General features: G+C 37.9%; 1 protein-coding gene across 1 annotated transcript in view; it reads right to left on the reverse strand.

Moving 5' to 3' along the window:
- The window catches only part of RECK (reversion inducing cysteine rich protein with kazal motifs), a 46260-nt gene that overhangs the window by 16129 nt on the left and 7120 nt on the right, over positions 1-23011 (reverse strand). The window contains exons 4-10 of the mRNA XM_086843366.1: positions 21684-21720; positions 14692-14777; positions 12983-13030; positions 4006-4039; positions 2899-3096; positions 2283-2550; positions 652-831 (exon numbers count right to left, since the gene is read on the reverse strand). Coding sequence (XP_086699492.1) covers positions 652-831; positions 2283-2550; positions 2899-3096; positions 4006-4039; positions 12983-13030; positions 14692-14777; positions 21684-21720 — 851 coding nt within the window. The remainder of the gene's footprint in view (positions 1-651; positions 832-2282; positions 2551-2898; positions 3097-4005; positions 4040-12982; positions 13031-14691; positions 14778-21683; positions 21721-23011) is intronic.

Genomic DNA, 23011 nt, shown 5'->3' on the forward strand with positions numbered 1-23011 from the left:
TCTATCTCTTAGATCAAAGATCACTTTATTATTTCTCACCTTAAGTTGACTTAAGAGCAAATATCTTAGATAGCCCAAATATCTATGTAAATGTTTCTTGGTGAATCACTGATGCAAGTTGATTTACCATTTATATTTAGCCAGGCTTGGGATTCTGGAAACCCAGCCAGTGAATAGCTATGAAAATTCAGGGGTTTTTTTAAACTCTAACTGTAACTTAGCAATTACTTTCAGACACCACTTTTAAATAATACAAACCCACAAAAAGATCTCTGCAAAAAAGGAATTTTGAAAATAAGCAACATGTAAATTTAACACACACTTTAACCTTATTTATAACATACAACATTCCAGTAACCATGACTGACTTGTCTATGCAGTAAGACAGAGGAATATGCAGAGGTAATGCACTGTGACATTTTACAAGTTCATGGGTTAACTTTTATTCTTGTAAGTTTAGTTACATCTGTTGCTGAAGACAATTCTAAAAGTTCAATCTAAAGAAAAACTACTTATTTCCAAATTAACTAAAACCATATTTGCAGAAAGAAAGCTACATACAATCTCAAAATAACTTAAAAACATTTCATTTTATTTTTGAAATCAAAGCATAGGAATTCCTTTATAAAATATTCAGTGTCTCTCTCCTACCTGTTATTAAAATTAGTGCAGTAAGTAAGATTTCTACAGCCCAGCTGACAAGGTTCTCGTACATCTGCTAAACAGGTCAACATGGAAACTTCAACTGCATTATACTCACAAAAGCGATCAAATTCTTGCCAGCTCTGTGAATTGCCCCAGCTCGTACTATAAAGTTTAGTGCAGAGCTCTCTGAAAACAAAAAAGAAATAGAGATGAAGAAAATAAAATTAAAAGAACAACAGCCATTCAGATACAGCCCATCACTTCTTTGCTGCTCACCAGAGAGGATTGATTAGAGCCCACAAAGTCTGCAAAGGTACCCAGATGTAGTGCTCAAAGCAAGTAACCCATTTTACTCAAGTGTGTCAGCACACCTTTAAGTTAGTAAGACTGAAAGACTTCAGGACATAAAACTGCAAAATCCAATAAAAATGTAACACCTGGAAACCTGAACTTACAACTTTGAGATGCAAACTATCCCAGCTAATTTTACTGGTAATGAATCTAAGCTGACATCACAATGAACAACTTCTAACACCATCCTTCAGCTTCAAATCACACTTTCTCCTCCTACAGAAATGACTGTCAACCAAAATACATTCCTTCTTTTGCCCTGATGTTTGAAACAGGGATACTGTTTGCTGCCCTTGTTTTGAGATGTTTCTTGGTGTCAGAAATACCCAGCTCACTTTGTTCACAGCAATGTCCTACGAACTACAACTGTCCCTATCACAAGGTATGGAGCTTCACTGTACTATTAGATCTCCTGCCTACTGAAAACTTGATAGAAAGATCCATTTTAGAACCCACTGTCAAAGTAAGGAAATAAAAGATACTTTATTAACTATCCTATGCAACAACATTCTAAGAAATAATATAACTCCAGGGCTCTTACTACTAAACTCATTGAAGGTCCTGCTGCATTCATGAGATGTTGTTACTGGAAGCTTCGATAAAAAAGGAAGCAACAGCTCAAAACTGTTTGCCACACATTGATGCATTTAAAATGGAATCATCATCTATTTTTAAAGTAGACAGAAAACCACCCTCGACTAAAAATGCCTCAAAAATTTGCAAGCATGCAACAATTTGCTGAAAACCTTTGTTTTTCTAAACATCAGAGTAGTTAATTCCCTTGTTTAATTACTAAATAGCCTAAGTTATTTTTCACTGACAAAAACCAGAAGAGCATCTAGAAAGGAATACTGCCAAAGTTTTAACAAGAAAGGATCAGGCCCTTCAGAGTTTGTGGAGTGGATTGTCCTTTTGTCTCTCTTTAGCATCTCGCTAAGACCTCTTAACCAGAGGCTGCAATATTGGCTGTTATGGCCACAAGTATGGTCCGAGTTTCATTAACTCGGTGTGTCTGCTCTAATAAACCAGTGCTAAATGTGAGAAAACGTTGATTCCTCTCATAAAACAGTATGTTTTGAGACACAAAGTATTGGAATACTTTGTATTTTCCCATCTATATAGGAATAGATTACCCAACAGATTACTATCTGGTTACCTGAACCTGTATTTTTCCTAAGAATTCCAGAATTCCTATTTGATGTATAACAAGATTCAGGCAAAGGTTGGAAACAAGACAAACTCCTAAGCACTTTCACAACTGGAAACAAGGTTAGAGAGATACTGACCTACATGTGGAAGAATTTGCTTTGGAACAACAATGGAGCTTAGCTCCATCAAGGCCTGTTGAAGGTGGAGGGTGCACAGTGACTCCTGGGTGAACAGATCTTGAACTCTCAAGAAAACATTGCCAAAGTGGGTCCTGAGGGAGAGGCATGGTTTTACAGCCTTCTATAAGTCCATCAACAATTTCAAGCTCTGTTTTCATTGACATTAGAATTCTTTTACAAGCAGTCTGACATGCATAGTCTTCTGCTCTATCACAGCAATACAAACCTGAAAAGTCAAGCACGAAACAACATTAAAGATGTACAGCAAAACAGCCCTGAGAAATAAAAGTGCCGAAAGGTTCTCCAAAGAATCTCAAGTAACATTGCTTCTCCTAAACTGATACAGAATCAAGTCTGGAAACAAACTACAAAGCCAACACGTAAAAATGAAAAGTAAGTAAAAATTAATAATGCACCTAAACCCAAAAGTTATCATCATATAAATTCATATAATGATAGTAATACAATTTATATGACAGACTTCTAAAATAACACGTTTTATATAAAACGTACATGAAGTACATTTTCAGTATCTTCTACAACTTTCAGGAAAGACGGATTTATTTGTACTTACTGTCCGTAGGGTTTCTCATTGGATAAGACTGTGTGTAGTTATTCACGCAGTGTATAAGCTGAGGGCTGATAGATGCACAGTAATTTTCAACTGCTTTAATTTGTGACGGACCAGGAGAGGAATCTGTCCGAAAAATTGCTTGGCAATATTCCCGGCAGTTCGTATGGTGACCTGCGTAACTGCAACAGACTGACCCCACTGGGGAGGCAAACAAACAAACAAACAAACAACAGAGAATCTATGGGTTCTTACACAGAGGAATGAAGAGATGAGCACGTCTGTAAAACACACAAGGATGCTCAAGGAAATGAAAACCAAAACAAAACAACAACAACAAAAAAGAGAAATTCTATGCTCTATTGAAATATCTCTGTCTACAGAATGAATGGAAATATCTGCAACTACAATTGTTGGAGATTGTAGCTGTAACTGCCAAACTACATTTGTTTTGTCTGGCAGGAGAAAAAAGTCAGTACTAAAGCTGCCTTGAACTGAAGAATAGCAAGCCAGCTGAATCTCATTTTCAGCTGTTTTGTTCTTATTTTAGGTAACCAGACGTGCCCAATAATTGCATTATCAGAGAAATACTACTAATAAACAAACAAATATGAGAGCAGTATCATTCAAAAAATCCAGACAGATGGTATTGGTAATTCATTGTTATGACATAACATGTATATTATAACATTAACTATGTTGTTAAATACGTGTAATAGTTCTTGAGAACAACTTTACTAGAACTAATTCTGAGACACCGATTTCATTTTTTCTAAACAGATATCAGGCAACAAAACACTTGCATGCTTCTTCAAAATTTCAACTACACATTTAATTTTTCTACTCAGCACACATGAAATGAACAAGCAGAAGAAAAAAATGACAGAAAACACAAATACAGATACACCAATAAAAACTGATATTGATTATACAAACAGCCAAATCCCTTTATTACTTGAGTAAGAAAATTCACTCATGTGGCTTTTGCCACATGATGGGTCTGAAATCCACATGTTTGTGTGTACGTTCACCCACAGAATCTCTTACAATTTAGAGGAAAAATGAATGATACAAAGGAAAAGCAAAATAAACTATTCATTATGTACTTACTTTCATTTCTGTTAATACAACTAAAGAGAGCATTCTGAAATCAAAACAAAAGTAGTGTTACAAGCCAGAAAACTTCAAATAAATATTTAAGTATCCAGTCATTTGTTATAATGAGCTAGTAAACCTTTGGTATTACTTGCTTCAATTAGATTACATTAAAACAAAAACACTATACAAACAGTGAAACAAGGAAATTAAGAGATCAAGGGTCACCAAAGTTCTGTGTGCACTCAAATTGGAAGACTTTCCTGGACTAACTTAGAAACAGAGTAAACTGCTATAACAGAGTGTCTCAAAATGTTGGGATTTTTTTTTTAACGATAATTTTAAAGATTCTATGTAAAAAAAAAAAAAAAAGAATTCTGCACAGATGGATGCATGCAAATAGTAAATCTAAACAAAATAACTCCATTACAATGTACCTTAAAAACTAAAGCATGCAACCAGCTCCCTTGAACTGAAGCTGAAAAGCACAGCTGGAGGATGTACATCTTAAATGTCAGAAGAAGGGAAACACACATCCTGCTGCTTTGTTTCAGAGGTCTCTAATCTGCAGACCAGCCATAGCATGGTTTGGGTTGGAAGGGACCTTAAAGCTCATCTGGTCACAAACTCCCTGCCATAGGCAGGGACATCTTACACTAGCCCAGGTTGCTCAGGGCCCCATCCAACCTGGCCTTGAACACTGCAGGGATGGGACATCCACAGCTGCTCTGGGCAACCTGTTCCATTTATGCACCACCCTCATCATAAAAACATTTCTTCTTCGTATCTAGTTTGGAACTATCCTCTTTAGGTTTACAATCATCAACCTTTACCCTATCGTAACAAGCCCTGCCAAAAAGTTTACACCCAGCTTTCTCTTAGGCCCCCTTTGGGCACCAAAAAGTGCTATAAGGGGGATCCTTTTCTTCTCCAGACTGAACAACCCCAGCTCTCTCAGCCTGTCTTCATAGGAGACCATCTCTCTTTGTGGCTCTCCTGTGGACTCATCCCAACAGGTCCACATCTTTCCTGTGCTGAAGACTCCACACCTAGATGTAACACTCCAGGTGGGTCTCACCAGAGCAGAGGGGTAGGATCCCCTCCCTCATGGCTACTGAACTCCTGCCAAAAAACCCACAGTCTTCCCCACACTGAATAAGCACATTTTCAAATAAAAATAAAAATGAGATACTGCAAACAAGCTGCCTGCAACTCTATGAAAAGATGAAGTCATGAGGTTGAAATTCCAAAATGTAGTTGCCAGTTATCAGAGACTAAAACTATATGACTGTAAAGAGAATTTGAACCTCCTCCATATCTAACTTCTACAATTGTCAGAACACCAGATTATAGAACATGATCAAATACATAAATATAGTGACAAAACACAATCCTCTTCAAAAAACTCCTGATCCCTATTTCCCCATTTCTGTTTATAATTAAACAAATTTGTATTTCACACAGAAGACAGTATCTAGAGAAGGAAAGAGAAACACCATCAGATGGATCCCAAGTCATGTGGGATTAAAGTCTTGCTTCAATACAGGAAAGCACCAGATGTACTACTACCTCTAAGCGAAGGAAGAGAGCTCAAAATGCAGACCTAGTTCAAGCTCAGTAGTTCACTAGATTCTTCATCTATCTTAGTTACTAGTTATTCACTGCATTGCAAAGAAGTGGGTATCCCAAATAATCTTGGGACTATTTTTGTGCAGATCTGTACTGCTGCAAACAGACTAAAATACAAATGTGTTAGGAATTAATGTGATGATTTTATTTTTCCTTTTGTCTTAGATATTGTTTTGTGTGCAGGAATTTATTTTTCATTCATATTTTGTACTTGCTTTCTTCTGAACACAAGATTTTAAACAGGACAGTCTGTATTACTGCAATGAGCAGCATCAAATTCCTTCTGTTAACACTCAGAAATTAATTTAAACCTTGGGTAAGCCATGGCAGATGTGGCAACGAAAGACCCTAAGAAAATAAACACAAATCTAACTTGAAAGAGTGCGTTATTTTTCCACAAACAGCAACTATCCATAATTCTAGTGATCACAAAGGTACAGATCTATTGGTACACCTCACACAAAAATTGAAAAATCTGCCTTACATAAAACAGAGCACCAAATCTCATAAAGTAGCAATTCAGACATTTTATTTTCATGCCAAAAATATCCTCTACAATATTTCAGAACTTTTCCCCCAAAAGCATGGACACTGCATTATTTCCCTCAGATTAAGATGAATTTGCAGCAACATTCCTCATCCCAGCAGCACATTTTCATCTGATTAACTTTAGATTTTCCCTTCTTTTCTACACACAAACCAAATCCTATTACACATCCATCTGTGTAACATAGATGAGGGACAAGAGAACTAATGGAGAAAGAACACAGAGATGGGGTCACCATCTTCACACCTGTAAAGAATAGATTTATACTGCTGCCAAAAGGCTTATGATATTTTTGTATCCTTCACTATGGATGCCAGGCAGAGGTCAGCAGAAAGAGGCCTTGCTTTGAGGTGGCCATCCAGTTTCTTTGGGACCTGCCACACACAACAACACTGCCCCTAACCTGACTGTCCTCAGAAGCTGCTGAAATTTGACTTCTCCAGAGCCAGGCTGCATGGATCACTGGAAGGTGGCACAGAAACCAGCCAGGTAGAATAAACACCACAACTTTATTAATGAATGCACTGGGACAGCAGAGTCTGTGGGAAAGTCTGTCTGCCATGGTTATACCAGGTATTTAACCATACTATTGGCACAAACAATACTTAGAACCATACTCTAACACTGCAATAAACTCAGATAAAAATTTTCATGTTATTTAGAAGTTGGATGATACAAAAAAAGTGATTCTAAAGCAGTTCATGGATAATAGTGTCACTTGCCCTGCTCAGAGGACACAAAAGAAAGGAGAATGTTGAGAAGATTATGGTATCTACTAATATTCCTCCTCTGAGCAAGGGCTCAAATTGAGACAAAATTATCTTCTCACAGCAACTTCACACACCAATCTTATACACGCAGGAAGTTCCAATCTAATAATAATTCTTCTTTCTGTATTTTGAAACTACAGTTCCACAGACTGCTGAATCACTGTAATAATCCTCATGTTTCTGTTAGGAGGAGGTGGTCTGGCTTCTCTTTTCCACCTTGTCCCCATTCCCAGCTGTAGTCTTGTGCATGCCCTTATACCATCAGCTTGTCAAGACCTGATCTTTCTCATTAACCCTGATGAAAACCCATTTTTCTCATCCCTGAGGATTTAAGTCAGCTATACCAACAGGTATAATACTATGTTAGAACAGAACAAGCATTTTTTAGACACTGTCTTTTAGCAAAACCTGCAAGAGGGACAGTAAGGCAAGGAGGGGGAGGGAACGCGTGTGGAAAAATTGCAGTTGCAGGAAGGCACAGGAAGAACTTCAGCTGCACTGAGTTGTTACAGCAACTCACCACATCTCACAGAATTGTAAATATCTGTAGCCATCACAGAATACAGTGCTAGTGAGGGTGCTGATCTAGTTTTTTTGGGTAGGTCTGGGAAACTGTTCAGTTTATGTGTATGTATATACCCCTCACATGTGTGAGGGGCATAGCTACAAAGATATGAGATAATATTAAAAAAAAATAAAGATTAGTGTCTCATCGCCTGTTTGCTCATAAATCCAGCATTAGACAGTCTGATTTGAATTACTAACTGCAACTTCTTTTCAGAACACAAGGTTCGTGTCCATCTCTACTAAATTAGCATTCATATTTAAGAAATCACCAGCTTTTCTGTCCACTCAAGGTTCCTTCTGAATCTTTGAGTGAACTGGCAGTGAAGAAAGACACAGCAAACAAAGCAAAAGGTAAAATATAGATATAGATATAGGTAAGGAGAAACAAAACCAACCAGCCAACTAACACAAAAACTAAAAGACAAACCTATGTTCTCTTTAAAGCAATGATTCAGTCATCAAGATTTGGGAAAATTATGGTACAAAGGCAATACTGTGTACACACACAGTCGGATATTCCATTTTTAACTTGTGTTGAATACTAAATAAAGTGAACAAAGATGGCAATATCAAAATTTCTAAACCACAAATTATTTTTCTTAATTGTGCACAAGTCCCATCTTTCAGACTTCTCTTATTTGTAAAGCCAGGTGTTTCCAAGCCTGGTGATTAAAGCCAGTGAGACTACAAGCAAAAGGAGTGGAAAGTGGCAGGTGGGCACCAGCAACACAACCATGTACACCTTAAACCAAAGACTCTCAAGGATTTCTTTTTGGTTTTAGGGAAATTGAAAAAGGCTACTGAGGTTTATGCAGCAGAGAACATTTTTCAGTCTTCCTCACCAGAACCCCCCTGAAGGAAGATTTTAGCCAGTACTGCAGGACCTCACTGGTTTCGCTCTTTTTGGAGCTCATCAGCTGCAGGTAACGGCACAAAACCCAAAAATGCATGCACCCCAACACAAACAGAGCAGAACATTTTGCTGAAGGAAGGTATCTTCTGCATTGTGAGACATGCTTTCATATTATAAGCACATTTTTTCTAAGTGGCTGCCTCTTGTGTCTCGAATGAAAAGCGACAGTGAAGCTGTTGTTTCACACCAGAAATTAAAGAGTATTTTGCAAAAAACCCACAAAAATTATTTTCCTCCCTAAAAATTATCATTATCTACTAACTTTGGCAGAAAAATAAGTTCAGTACTATTGTCTTGGGCAACTTAACTATGATAAATATTTGAATCTAGATCCTATCCAATTAAGGCCATCTTAATTTATAAATATTAACTGCAGTTAACAAATACAATAGTAAAATGTTTAACTCTGTGCAGTTAAGCATAGAAAACACTCTTGATCTCTCCTTTACTTCATTTAATCTTTGAATTTATTGAGAGAAGATAAAAGTCAGAAGGTAACATACTTAGGTTTAGTGGAATCAGCTGAAGTGTAAAATGATGGTGAACATATGTTAAAAACTTTAAAAACTTGCAGTAATAAACAAGTAAGGTCAAGATTTTCCTCTATTATGTAAACCAGTGAAGAATTGAGAACACTTGCACAGCGAGGTAGTACAAAATTACTGGAACTCAAATTTTGGCAAGATCATTGAGTGTTCTATCAACCTTCTTTGAAGAGCAGAGAATAGAGACAAAAAGCACCAGCAGATGACAATAACATTATCTACAATGTGTAGTGTATGATCAGAATCCATCCTGAATTCATTAAGCAGTACTTCCAGAGGCCACACACAGTCCTGTGCCTTAGGAGTTCATTAAAACTGTTTAGGAACCTTTAGCTAAACAATGTCCTCAACAGTTCCTTGAGTTATTATCTATTGTCTTGGAATAATCCACACAAACAATTAGATAAGAGCTAAAAACTGATGACTGCATTTTTCAGTGGGGGTCATTAGTAGCCAGCACTCACCAAAATCTCAGCAAAAAGCAGGATCATATGACCTTAGAAGAAAAAATCCAAACCAATACCGTAGCAGAGTGAATACTTTTCTGAATCCCCATTAAAGCACTTGAAGCTGCAGGCACTGCATTTTAAGTTTCTGTGTTTAAAAACTGTAAAATACCAAAGTGAGATTTGGCTGAAGAGTGCTCAAATCTGTGGTAGCAAAACTACCTTTAAACAGTCCAGGGACACCACAAGTGTTCACTACTGTGTATCAAAAGTAGCTTTAAGAGCAGAGGCTAAATAAGTGGTGACATTTCCAGTTGCATTTCAACTACTTGGGAGATGTTACTAGTTCTCAGCTGCAGTAAAGCTCTCACAGTGCCAATTAACTAGACAAGTTTGAATGTCTTATCTGGAACACATGAAGTAAAAACTGGAGCTCTTAATATTCAGAGAAGTGAACTCACAATATGCAGTGCACAGACTCAAGAGCTGCAACCTAATGGAAACTTAAGTGCTACCCTTTCCATGCACAGAAGAAAGAAAAGCCATCTTAAGCACAGTAATAAAGCCTTTACAGCTTATTCTAAGATTAATGAAGTATTTTAAGTTGTTCCTCCAAGCATTTCTTCCATGTGGTCTTTTATAAAATGAACCCCCACTTTACACGAAAAGTTTTAAAAATACGAAAATCAGAAAATCCTAAATACAATCCATACCATCTCCACTTCTTTTTTCTTCTTCCTTTGACTATTACCTACCTTCTTTTTAGAGGAAGATGAACAGGATAACAGAAAGCTGGAAGAAGTAGTGAAAGATAAAAGAATTGAGGTGCACAGAACTAGAGGAAAAATGAAGACTACAAAATGAGTATCTGAGAAGCAGAAGATGGAAAAAAGGACTATTAGACTAAAACCTTCAAAAGAAGGCAAATAAAATACCTTTTGGTAACACTCAAAAATACTGGGCAAGTTTTGTTAAATTTATTCATTTCTGTATGCAGTGCTACTTGAAAATAAAAAATTGTTTAACAGGACATGCCATCATCAAAGCACTGATAAAAATTGAGTATTTTATTCCAACACAATATTTTTCTAAAATGTGTAAAAACTCCAAATTAAAATAAACATAAATATTTACAGTAAAATCATGCAGAAACATATGATCAGCAGGAAAAGCATATTCTATTAATCTTGTGAAAAGCACATCAATGCTGAAGTGACCCTGTTACTGCACAACCTGAGACTCCACTTGGTGACTTCAAACTTGGTGACACCTCCTGCATGGAGTTTGGCTTTTTTCACTGCTCTGAACCCTATGCCCTACCCCTGAAGATTTACCTCCTTCACCCTCACTAACTGAGTGCAAGGCTGAAGGGTAACTCACGAAGTTGCCTACCTAATCTCAAAAGTTACAAAAGTGTACTATGCACAGTTCTGACTATTCTAAGCAGCTTGTGAAAATGATCTGGAAAATCCTTATGTGAGAGAGCTAATTAAGTTAAGAAGATGGTAAGCTATGAGAGTATTTACAAAAAGGGGAATTATATTTTACATCATTCACTCACCTAGTTTTTACTTTCATGTCATGTACTTAATTATTAAATACTTCAGCAACAGACTTGAGAGCTGACTACCAAGCACTTTGATCTATACTGCAAAGTTTTTAACTGGATCCTCATTTTTAGCAAAGTATGAATTCTTAAATGCAAAACCAAATACAGTATGTGTCACACTGTATTTATGTGACTCACATGCAATTTCTGATCTCCTGTCACCTCTTTCAGTTTGAAGCAGCCACTCCTTCCCCAGTTCAGTTTTTCCCCAACCCCACTGAATGCAAAGTACAGTACAGGACACAGCAGCTGCTCACAGACCACAGAGGGAGCAGGACTTATACACCAAAGCAGTAAGAACAATATTTTATTTTTTTTTTTAATGAGAACTAATGACAGGGTGTGGGAAACTGCAGGCTCCCTCCAAAAGTTTTATTTGGAATCTTCAATCTTAGGCATAACTTCCTTGAATTTTCTACAACCAATTATTTCTTATTGGCAATATTACTCTACAACAATTACTTATTCAATGCTCCCAAGAGCATTTTAAGTATTACTTTCCATGAGCATCCATAAGCCTGGATACATATGAAAAATCATTGTCATACAAAATTTTATCATAACTGAAGATCTAGAACATCTGATACTTAACTTCTGCCCCTGACACACTATTTGTGTCTACAACACCTGGTCCTCATTAAAAGTTCTTTCCTTCTTCCCTAATCAGAAGAATGATTTCATCTACTATGATTTTTCTCCCTCTCCTCTTTTAGTCTTGCACAGATAGCAATCATTAAGGTTTTCTGTACAATAACAGCAGGATTATTCTTGATTAAGACTGAGATGCCCAGTTTTCAAACTTCCAGATAAAAACTGGAAAAGTAAATAAGATGACTATGACCATTTTGAAGTCATTCTTTATTCTCTTACCTTTCCTCTCCCGTTCTCCTTCAACCCATACTGGCCAACCTCCTACAGCAATGAAGAAATCCAGAAAAAAAGAAGGAAACAGACCAGCATAATAGAGGAGAAGCTTGCAGATGTTGACAGTATAGCATATTACAGCATGAAAGGAGACAGAACTACTTAAAATGAAAACGCATTTTTAAGAGAACAAGCTACGGCAACTTCAACCCACACTAACTTCCACAGCGAGGAGTCCAAGGAAATACTCTGTAGATTGCTTAGATAAAAGGACGGAAGGGAATATAAATTTTAAAAACATAATTCAGTGCTTCCAGGAAAAACCAGGAAAACTGCTTCACTTCTGCCCAAATCAAAAGAACAGAAAACTGTCTGCTATCCTGAACTCTTGATTATGAGCAGAACTGATGCAGGACTACCTAACTTAGGGCAGAAGGAAATGAGATGAAAGGGGGTGGGAGGAATTTGGCTTTTAATTAAGACAAAGATCAAAAGAAAAGCAGTCCTTGCAGAATAGCATTTCTACACACTGTGTTAAAAAGAACACAGGTAAAGGCAGATTTCTGAAGTTATCCTGATGATTAATTTTATGAGCAGAACAGTAAAAATAACTGCAAGCATCAACAGTTTCACTGATGTTACAAAAAATTATACATTTGAAATTATTTGTATTTAGACAGAATACTTAAGGCTGTTCTTTCCTGAATTTATTTCTTTAGGTCGCTTTTAAGCTGACTCTCACCGTACAAGCTGAAAGGTTTCGGACAGATAGAATGGTCACAATGAATGCTGACTTTGCTCAAAACTCCTATGAAATAAACTTCTTGGGAATCCAATTTTAAAGTTGCAACTTTTTCATATAAGTTAAGGTATATACAAGTCTAAAAAAAATACAGAACTTTTTTTACAGGAGGTGATTATACTTTCATAAAAACAGTAGTGTGATAATTCACATTCATATGAAAATGAGCACATTCAGAAATACAGCTACAAAAAGATTGAACTTTCCCTCTTCTACAGGATATTTTTTACAGAATGTATATAACAATTGATATAAAAGTTGATTTTATTTTCAGATGTATTCAGACACATAAAAACATACCTCATATTCCTTCCTGCAGACCTTTAAAACATCATTTTTTGCAGAAGCCTGAAAGACAGATAAATTTCTCCATTTGTAGTAGAAAATAATAAAATCACGTTGTGAAGTAAAGACAGTTCTACTTTTAAATTAACTGCAACAACAATGGATTCATGATCTATTAAAATGTTCCTTTAAGAACCTAAGGCATCCATGTAAAGCTTTAAGACAAAAAAGCAGATGCCATGATTGTTACTATGACATTTAATGAAAACCCAAATTCTCATCTTTCTGCACCAAGTTAGTTGATAGAGGAAGCACACAAAACAACCTTGGTTTTGTGAGAGGTTTGCCAGATTGCAGAATATGGGAAGCATTTAAGAAATGGAAGAGCTTGAGCAGAAAGATCTCCCCATTTTTCCTTGCTGATTTATCACTTGTGAGTTGCTTTCCATTCTCCTCCCTCTTGTATGTTCAGTTCTCTGGTTCCCATTGTCAAACTGAGTTGCAGAAATTCTCCCCTCAAACTGCAGATCCCTTGGTTCTATACAAAAGCTTGTGCTCCTTTCTTCATGACAGATATTCAAAACTATAGTAACTACTAACATGTTACTTCCCTCTCCAGTAATTTAAAGCACTTGGGTAAAGTCTGACCTCGGACCTATTATATCACTGCCTTCAAAATGACTCTAAAACCCCTCAAGCTCCAAGGATCAAAATTAAAATCCAAATATTTCCCATTATCCTTAATATTTGGCAGGTATTCAGATTTTAGTACAAATTAAAAAAAAAAATAGGAAATGTTTTAACCAGAGTCTGCTAAAGTACAAAATTTAGCTAAGATTCTGAAACAACAGTCTGCAATCAAACAATACAACAGATGATTCAGAAAATAATGAGAAATGATGTAACAATCATAAGATTAAATTAATAGAATTTACTAAGACCACAATAAACAGCAATGTCTTTATCAGGTCTGGAAAACACTTAAGCATGAGGACATATTTGAAAACATGGCTAAAAAAATGTGTTTGAGAATAAACATACATCCTCTTTTCTGAAGATCAAAAACACACAGTTTGTTTTCTCACTCCTCATCTCTCTCCCACACTACTCATCTCTTGCCACATAGTTTAAACTCTGTGCTTTTGGGTGAAAGTAGGACTTTTTTTGTTATGACAGCAGTTTGCAGTAGGCTGCTTGGTTAAGATTAAAACTACACAGGCAACATTCACAAATATGAATATTAAGTACATCTGTGCTCCACTAATGAATTACAAGGATGATGATAAACATAAACATGCTTCCAGATTTTGCAGATGTTTTTAAAGCCACTAACACATATTTAGGGGAAAAAGAATAAATCACTAAATGCTTCAAAGATTTTTAATAAAAAGGTCATTGCTAAATTTATGAATTATGCCTAAAACTGTTACTTAACAAAAACACCGGCTCTATTAACACAAAAAAAACCCCTTTTCTTCCATCTGATGAACAAAAAAATCTTTGAAGAGGCATAAAAATCTGTCTGGGGCTGTAGCCACAATGTTGTATCACTAAACAAGACACTACAAAAAAAAAGAGCCTTAGGATCAGCCACATGTTGCCTTTCATTCAACATTATTTTAAAGTAATGACTTTTATGTAGAGACTGTGACAAAAAAGTCAAAATTAGGTTTAAGAGAGCTGCAGAATGAGTCTGGATCCAGTCAGTAGGGTGAAAGCCTTACCTGCTTACACGCTTGCCGACACTCCACAGCAATAGCCAGCTCACAGCAGCCTAAACCAACCCACCCGTCAGACTTCTTCAAAACTCCTTGGGAAATAAAGATGACAGAACTTACTACACTAGAAACTATGCCACCATTTTCCCTTCCCTCTGCTTTTCAGATTTGATAATCCTGTCCCCATTCAAGAAGCCAATGCACAGATTACATTTTTATTTGAATTCCAAACCAACTTTAAGCAAAAAGGACAAGTCTGTGTTTTCATAAATACTGAAACTAGCAATTGATGAAGTACCTTCTATACACCGAGGTTAAAGATGCTTTATGCAACCTGCTTTATATGTTCAATAGAAACATTAGATTTTGATAATCTATCTAATCTGAAATATAAAACAACAAAAAACATCAGGAAAAAAATCTCATTCAAACTGACAACATAATCTTTTACAGATACATCCTGTTGTTTGTTTCAACAGCACATTTCTCTACCAACTTTGCCAATGCAGAAAATGTTCTGTGTTCTTTCTCTGTACTCCCTGTGATGTTTTTGGTCTGGATGGAGTTAAATTTCTTCAGCTGAGCTGGCATGGGGCTATGTTTTGGACTTCTGATTAAAACAGTGTCACAGGGATGTTTTAGTTACTGCAAACAGAGGCAGCATCCAGGCCTTTTCTGTCTTCCATAGGGACTCACAAGCACAAGAGGTCAGGAGGGGACACTGCCAGGACAGCTGACATTCCATACCATGTGGCAGCATGTGCAGCCATAGAAGCTGGGGGTTGAGGATGGCAGGGGCTGTCCCTGCTTGGGGAGTGGCCAGGCATCATTTGGTTGGTGGTGAGCAATTATTTTCTTTTGCATCATTTGTTTTTCTTGGGTTTAGGTTTTTTCCTCCTCTCTTTCTTGTTTTTTCTTCCATTTTTAAATTATAAATTGTCTTTATCCAAACCCATGGGTTTTCTCACTGTTGCCCTCTGATTCTCCCGTCTCACTGATGGGAGAATGAGCAAACACCATGTGGTAATTAGCATAATTAACCTTACTGGGGTTAATCCACAACACTTCCTCTGTCATTTATCTCCCCAGCAACATGGTTTCATAGCCAGAACTATCTCCAACAGGAGTTTCCCACCTCCCTGTCTCTCTTGATCCAATTATTTCACTGTTTGCATGATCCTCATTTCTTACCATCAAGTTACATAGAAACATGGTGAGAAGCAAATTGCTGCCCTAAGTTGTTTCACCTTCTTAATTTAATAATAAACACAAATTTTCTAATGTTTTCCAAACACCAGAAATAAAAGAATGCATTCCTGTATCTATTACTCATGTAACTTAAAAAGACAGAAATAAAGGGAAGGCTTGATCTATGCAGCTGCCCAGCAGCACTGACAAACTTGTTACACTCTTTTTCTTAGGACAGGAGGTAGAATTATTCAACTTGAACGACTCATTTTTGTTACAGATATTTAAAAAATAAAGCAATACTTTATTATATACATAAACTTTATTCTTTATGCAGAAATAAAAAAGCAGAAAGCAGAAGAATCAACAACTTAATTTAAAAAAAATGCTGTTAAGCCTAGTGGAAATCCCTGTTTAGAAGACCCATATGGGATGTCCAGCTTTAAAAATGGGAAGTGAAGGAGCTAGGTGTAAGATCTTGAATTTAAATGCCAAGAAAACACTTAGAAAAAAATAATAAAAAACAATTTCAATCAATCGAAAACAATGGCCAACTGGTATTTACCATGAAGAAAATTGCCTTTAAAACACACTTTGTTGGCTTTACAAATACAGGTGGCATAGAAAGTCTTGCCAGCATCTGTCTTTCATGACATTCCAACAGGTAAATTAAGAATATACTAATAATAAAATAAGAAAATACTAATGGCAAATTTATAAAGGAGGAGCAAATCTTCAGAAAGCAAAATAGACACATTCCCTGTGGAAATTAAAATATGTGTAATGGGTATTAAAATATGAATTAAAAGCTTAATGCTTGACACAAGTAAGGCAGCAGTAGGTGGAGGGACAAAGGTGCACCTTCAGCTTTTGGTTCTAGCCTGTATTCTCTCAGTTTGACCACCTGAATGGTTCAGACCCTCTGCAAGGCACTGCAGGCCAGTGATCCATGGGTCCTTCTGGAGACTCTCAAAATCCTCTTGGCATCAAGATTGCCTCAGCCTTCCAATTCACACTAGTTCAAAGCAGCTGTGAAGGTCACAAACAACTGCAAGTACAGCTCACCTTTCACTTCCACAACTGGGGTGCAAAATTAGTTTTTCAGAGGTTGAGCATCTTTTTGACAGTGTCAAAGAAATCGCTGTTGCACACCCATCAGTAGCATGCAATCAGTGTTCAAGAATCTGGAATTTAGGTTTCACTACATATGTACAGTTAATAGCCAAATCAACCACTCACTATGTTTTAGGCATAAAATGACACATCAGTCATTACTGTATAAATTCCTATATGGAGATTCCTTTCAATCAGTAATGTTTGGTAGAGTGTTTATTAGCAGGATTGATAACGTAAGGCATAAACAATCTAAAAACATCAAAGAAACATCATGTGAAATATGAAAAAAAGATTTCCAGAAATCTCTGCTGCAATAACTAGCTGTATCCAGGAGAAACACATGGTAAATACAGCTGGACAGCTTTAGGGGCAGTGTCACCACTGAGAAGCCACCACTGAGTAATCAGGCATCCACATTTTGTGCAATACAGGGCCTGTGGTTTCAGACATACTGGAACTAAACTAAATGGTGATAAAAGAATGAAGCAAGCTACAAATACATGCCAAATTAAGAAGGCTGATAATTTTCAGCTGTTGTTAATATTTTCTTGGCAAGTGGTCTTCTCTCCAGGTTATATCCAACCAGCAGACAAGATCATGAATAAATTGATGTCACGCTCTCAAGAAACATTGAACTTCAATCTTAATACAGTAACTCATAAATTAATTTTGTCATCAAGGTAGTTGTCTGCATTTCTATGATGAAAATACACCTTTAGTGCACAATTGATTGGAGCCCGTAGTTACGATAATTAATCAAATTCATCTGAACAATCCAGATTCCTGAGCCATAACAAATCATCTAGTTGCCTAACAAACTCTCAGCCTGCCCTCATATATGTTCCAACTCCTTAATCACCTTACAGTGGCTCTTTGCTGAACTTGCTCCACAGTGTTCATGGTTTTCTTGTCCAAAATGCCCAGAACTGATCACAAATATCCCTGATGTGGTCTCATCAATGCTGAGTAGAGCATCAGCTCCCTTCACCTTCTGGCAACATTTTCATTGATGCAGTCTGGATGCTGTTGGTCTTCTTTGCTACAAGGGCACATTGCTGGATCATGTCCCACTTGCTGGTCACCAGGATTCCCAGAAATGTTTCTACCAAGCTGCTTTCCAGCTGGCCAGCCTCCTGTGTGCTGTGGAGCATGGGGCCTTCGCCAGGTGCAGGACTTGGCATTTCCTTTTCTGACATTTCACGAGGTTCCTCTTTGCCTATTCCTTTGGTTAATCAACATTCCTGTGAATGGCAGCACAACCATCTGGTCTAGCAACCTTTCCCTTCACTTTTGCATCCTTGGTGAATACACTGAGGGTGAACAATAGGACTAGACCCAGCACCAACCCTTGGGATACGGGCCTACAGCTGTACTCTGTGATGCTTCTGGCACAGCAGTTTGGCCAGTTTTCACTTCACCTCCACTGCTTGCTTATCCAGCTCACACTTCATCAGTCTGTCTATAAGCAAGTCATAAAAACCAGTGATGAAATCCTTAAGCTGAGGTAGACAAAATGCACTGCTTTCCCCTCATCTAAGAAGGTAGTCATCTCATCATAGAGGGTTATCAGGTAGGTTAAGCACAATTTCCCCTTCATATATCCATGCTGACTATAAACAACTTCTTGCTCTTGATGTATCTGGAAATTGTTTGCAGGAAGATCTGCTCTGTTACCTTCCCAGGGTTTGAGGTGAAACTGTCCAAGCCTAGAGCTCCTCAGGTCCTCCTTGCCCTTTCTACGGGCAGGAGTGGACTTGCTCTCTTCCCTTGATCTTCACAGTCATCAGCATCCCTTTGCAATACCTAACCCTATCCTCCTCCATCAAGCGCAACTCTTCCTTGCTCTGGACTTTACGACTGATCTCAGGGACCTGGCATTCCTGCAGGCTCACCTTGCCAGTGAAGACCGAGGCAAAGAAAACCATAGGCTATTTAGTGTCATTTGCCATCAGGTTTCCTGCCTCATTCAGCAGCAGGATCTCATTTTCACCAGTCTTCCTCTCCTGCTGATGTAGCTCAAGAAGCTTTCTGGCTGCCCATCACAAAACTCACCAGGATCAACTCCTGATAGGCTCTGGCTTTTCTAACCCCACTGTGCTTGTATAAGGTGATCCTTGATAAGGTGGAGCTTGGATAAGGTGATCCTTGAAAGTCAAGCAGCTCTCCTGGACTCTCCTTTTCTCCAGATCCACGGCCCATAAGATTCTTCCAAGTAGACTGCCTGTACCCTCATGTGTTTTCTCTTCTAAAGGTACCAGGGTGATTAAAGTTGCTCATAAATGCCAGGCCTGTGAAGAAGACTCCCAGCTGTACAAAGAAGGCTTCATTGACTACTTCAACCTGATGAGGCAGTGTGCAGCAGGCGCCCACACCATCACCCGTGTTGGGCTCTCTGTAGAATGCTCTCCAGTGCCCACAGGCTGTTCTCAGCTGGCTCACCATCCATTCCAGGCTGAGCTCCATGCAATCCAGTTAACACTCTCACATAACGGGCAACTCCTGCTCCTCGCCTTCCTGTACCTGTCCCCCACAGCACACCTGCTGTGCTGTGGGAGCCTTCCTGCTGTGTCTCTGTGACTCCAGTAGGGTACAAGCCACGTAACTGCACACAGGTTTCTAATCAGTAAGACAGAAAGTCTGTTTACAAGCACTGGAATCAACAGTTTGCCTCAGAAGCCTGGTGGGGGTACAGGAAGGAGGGGGGGAGTCTGAGCAGATGCTGTAAAATTGTTAGAGCCTCCTCTTTCCTCACTCTCACTTTTCCAACTATAGCATTTTAACTTCAAAGCATTTTAATTTTGTAATTTCCAAGTCTTTTAGAAATTACACATGATATAATGGACTAGTTAAGACTGATTTCATCTATTTTTGATCTCTCCTTTTAACATTACAGCCCTATCTTGTGATTTATGCTTTAACTTTCTATGCTGGTTTTGCATTAATTGACTTTTGGTGAGGAGGGAAAGAAGTGATTCTCTGTGAGGAGCTGCTAGCAGCTTTCTCTGTGCCTGGCACAAGCAACTGCTGGCTGGCTCTGAGAACTGGCACACTGCTAAGCAAATTAGAGAAGCTAGTAATGCCTCTGTGGTAACATATTTAAGAAAAAAAAAACATGGGAAACTCTCTGCCTTTGGAGGGGTGGCCAGTGGTGCAGCCAAGCCCCTTCCCAAGGATCTCTATTTGGGGGGGACATCCTAGGGCCACGAGCACCCATGCGGCCTAGACCATGTGAGCAACAGCAAGAGGCATAGCAAGCCTGATGAAATCAACTTTTCATCAATCTTTTCAATTGACAGAACTTGGGAACAAATGAACCAATGAACACCAATTCTCTCCCGAGTCAGGAAAAAGAAAGAAGCGAGGAGAACAACACGGTAACACTAAGGTCTGTGAAAAAGAGGGAGGGAAAGGAGGAGGAGCTTTGAGAGTCAGAGCTGAGATTCTTCTGCAAGCCATGTTGAGGGCTATAATACAACAAACAGTTCCCCTGTAATTCATGAAGTGCATGGGGGGATGCAGCATTCACCCGCAGCCCATGAGAAAAGGCACTCGTGCTGGAGCGTGTGGATGCTGAAAAGCTGTGATCTGGTGAGAGGCTTGAACAGAGAGAGAGAGAGAACCCCTGCTTTGAGAAATAGAGAAAGAGGACCTTTGCTTTTATACTCTAGAACAGCTAATCCTTAAAAACTGCACCCCATGAACTAAAAGGCCCACAAAAAGCAGTTGTGGGAGGACTGCAAGCCGTGGGAAGAACTTCACGTTGCAGATTTCAGGAGGACTGCTACTCGTGACAATTAAAACCACGTTGGAAAAGCTCACTGAGAACTGTCTCCTGTGAGAAGTACTCCATGGCACGGCAAAAGAGACTCCTCTCCCTAAGTGAACTGAAGAAAGATATTAAAAGGTGGCAAACTGACTAAAAATCATTTTGTCTCCCTGTGCTGTCGGTGGGAAGGAAAAAAGGCTGAGGTGGGGTGAGAGGTGTTCTAAAAGTTTATTTTAGTTCTCATTATCATCTTTTAATTCTGTTAATGATTTTTTTTCTTTATATCTTTTGAAGTTTTGAGCTCACTTTCCCCTCAAAGTGTTTTCTCCTAATCTTTATCTCAACCCATGAGTTTTCCTTCCCCCCTACTCTCCTTAACTATAGCAGAAGAAAGTGAATAAATGACTTCTTGTGGGTGAGCTGGCATTTGGGCAGCTTCAACCTGTCACACTTTCTAAATCCACCTGTACCAAGAAGTTTGGTTCACTTTGGTTCACAAAGTGCACTTAAATTGTTTGTCTAATTCTTACTGTCTCCCTGTGCTACTCAGTTTTTGTTTAAATCATGCTGCATCTAGAGTAAACTCATGAGTATCAACCATTTTGTAGCTCAGGCTAAGGTGTAACAAAACCCAAAAATCCAAAAAAGCTTGAAAATAAAGAAATGCTGATATTTCCTGGATTTGTTACAGAAGAACACGTTTAATTATACAAGCACATAATTTTTTTTTAACTAAGAAAACAAAACTTAATAAAATGTATAGGTAACTCATTATAAACTAGAGGAAACTAAACACCACACAGCTTATATTAGATGCATAATGGAAGTTAAATTATCATGAAATCTATAGGTGCAAGTGGCAGACACAATATCAAAACACAGAGGGTGCAAAAGCAACATGGTTGAATAGTCAACTGGTATTTCTTACCTGGTAAAGAAGAATTTATACAACCCCATACTTCTCTCTGGAAAGTAAAAACACAATTAAGCAAAAGCAAGTCTACAGAATTAGTTTCTAGCAGACTCAAACCAGCAATTTCAGCATTTTTTCACTGGGTTTTAAACATCTGATTGGAAGAATTCTTATGCTTAAACATCTTTTAAAGAAGTGCTATGATAGAAGTTGAGTACCATTTCCTTCAATGAGAGGGCTGCTATGCACAGACTATGGAATCAATAGCAGCCATTTTTGCAGATGCAGAACATAATGAAGTTATCTAGAATACACAAGCTACTCAACTCTCTCTATCAGTGTTCACAGAACTAAACTGCAACTTAGAAAAAGAACAAGATTTGTCTAGGACTAAGGCATGTGGAGAAGCTTATTGCTCTGGCATTCCTTCCCACCAGCTTAAAAATACCTTAAACACACATAACCACACAGAAAACAAATTTTATAAAGGGTTTCAATCACACTGACACAGCAAACCATACTGTCACACAATAACACATCTATCTATCATCACAGGAATCGATGACTTTCCAAAGTTGCAATGGATAAGTATTTAATGATCTAACACTGTCCTCTGTATCTGTGGAAGTTTTCTATTTGGACAAGAGGCAAAGCAAGACCCAAAGATGGTAAAGAGCTGCTACTTGTATGAGTTCCATCCCTTTGATTCAGCTGACTTCCTTTATTTCATAAGGAGATTAATGGTTGGACTCAATGACCTTTAGGGCCTTTTCCAACCTAAATGCATCTATGATTCCATGAAAAAAATCACCTCTTGTGTTGACAGCTGTTTTTTAAATTAATATCAGGCAATACCCCTTCTATCATATTTTTTGAAGGAACACGCACAACACAATGTCTGTAACCAGTGCTCAAGAACATTGTCTGATTAAATTTAAACCTGTCTGCTCATCTGTGAAATGGCACCAGAACACCTGTCCAACAACAGAAGAGATATCTGAGAACAGCAAATATGGTATTGAGTTGAACAGTTAACTATTTTATATATCTAGATATTGTCAGTTCAGTGATATTAATTCAAGATCCACACTGGACAGCTGACTTGTCATTTATAAATAGTTATAAAAATCATCGGGTCATTTTTCGCCTTTCAGATAATCTCCAATCCTGTCTTATCAGAAGCACTTCTATACAGATAAGATTCTACTTGTCTTATCAGGGAATGAAAGATAAAGAAAACCAGTATCAAACCAAATGCTATTCATCACTTCAATAGGTTTTCATGACAGATTTTACTCATACTAGGAGCTATCTCTAACTTTCTGAGACCTCACAGCTATTGA

This window comes from Cyanistes caeruleus, chromosome 1 (assembly GCF_971803275.1).
Source record: "Cyanistes caeruleus chromosome 1, bCyaCae1.hap1.1, whole genome shotgun sequence".
In the NCBI taxonomy this organism is placed as follows: Eukaryota; Metazoa; Chordata; class Aves; order Passeriformes; family Paridae; genus Cyanistes; species Cyanistes caeruleus.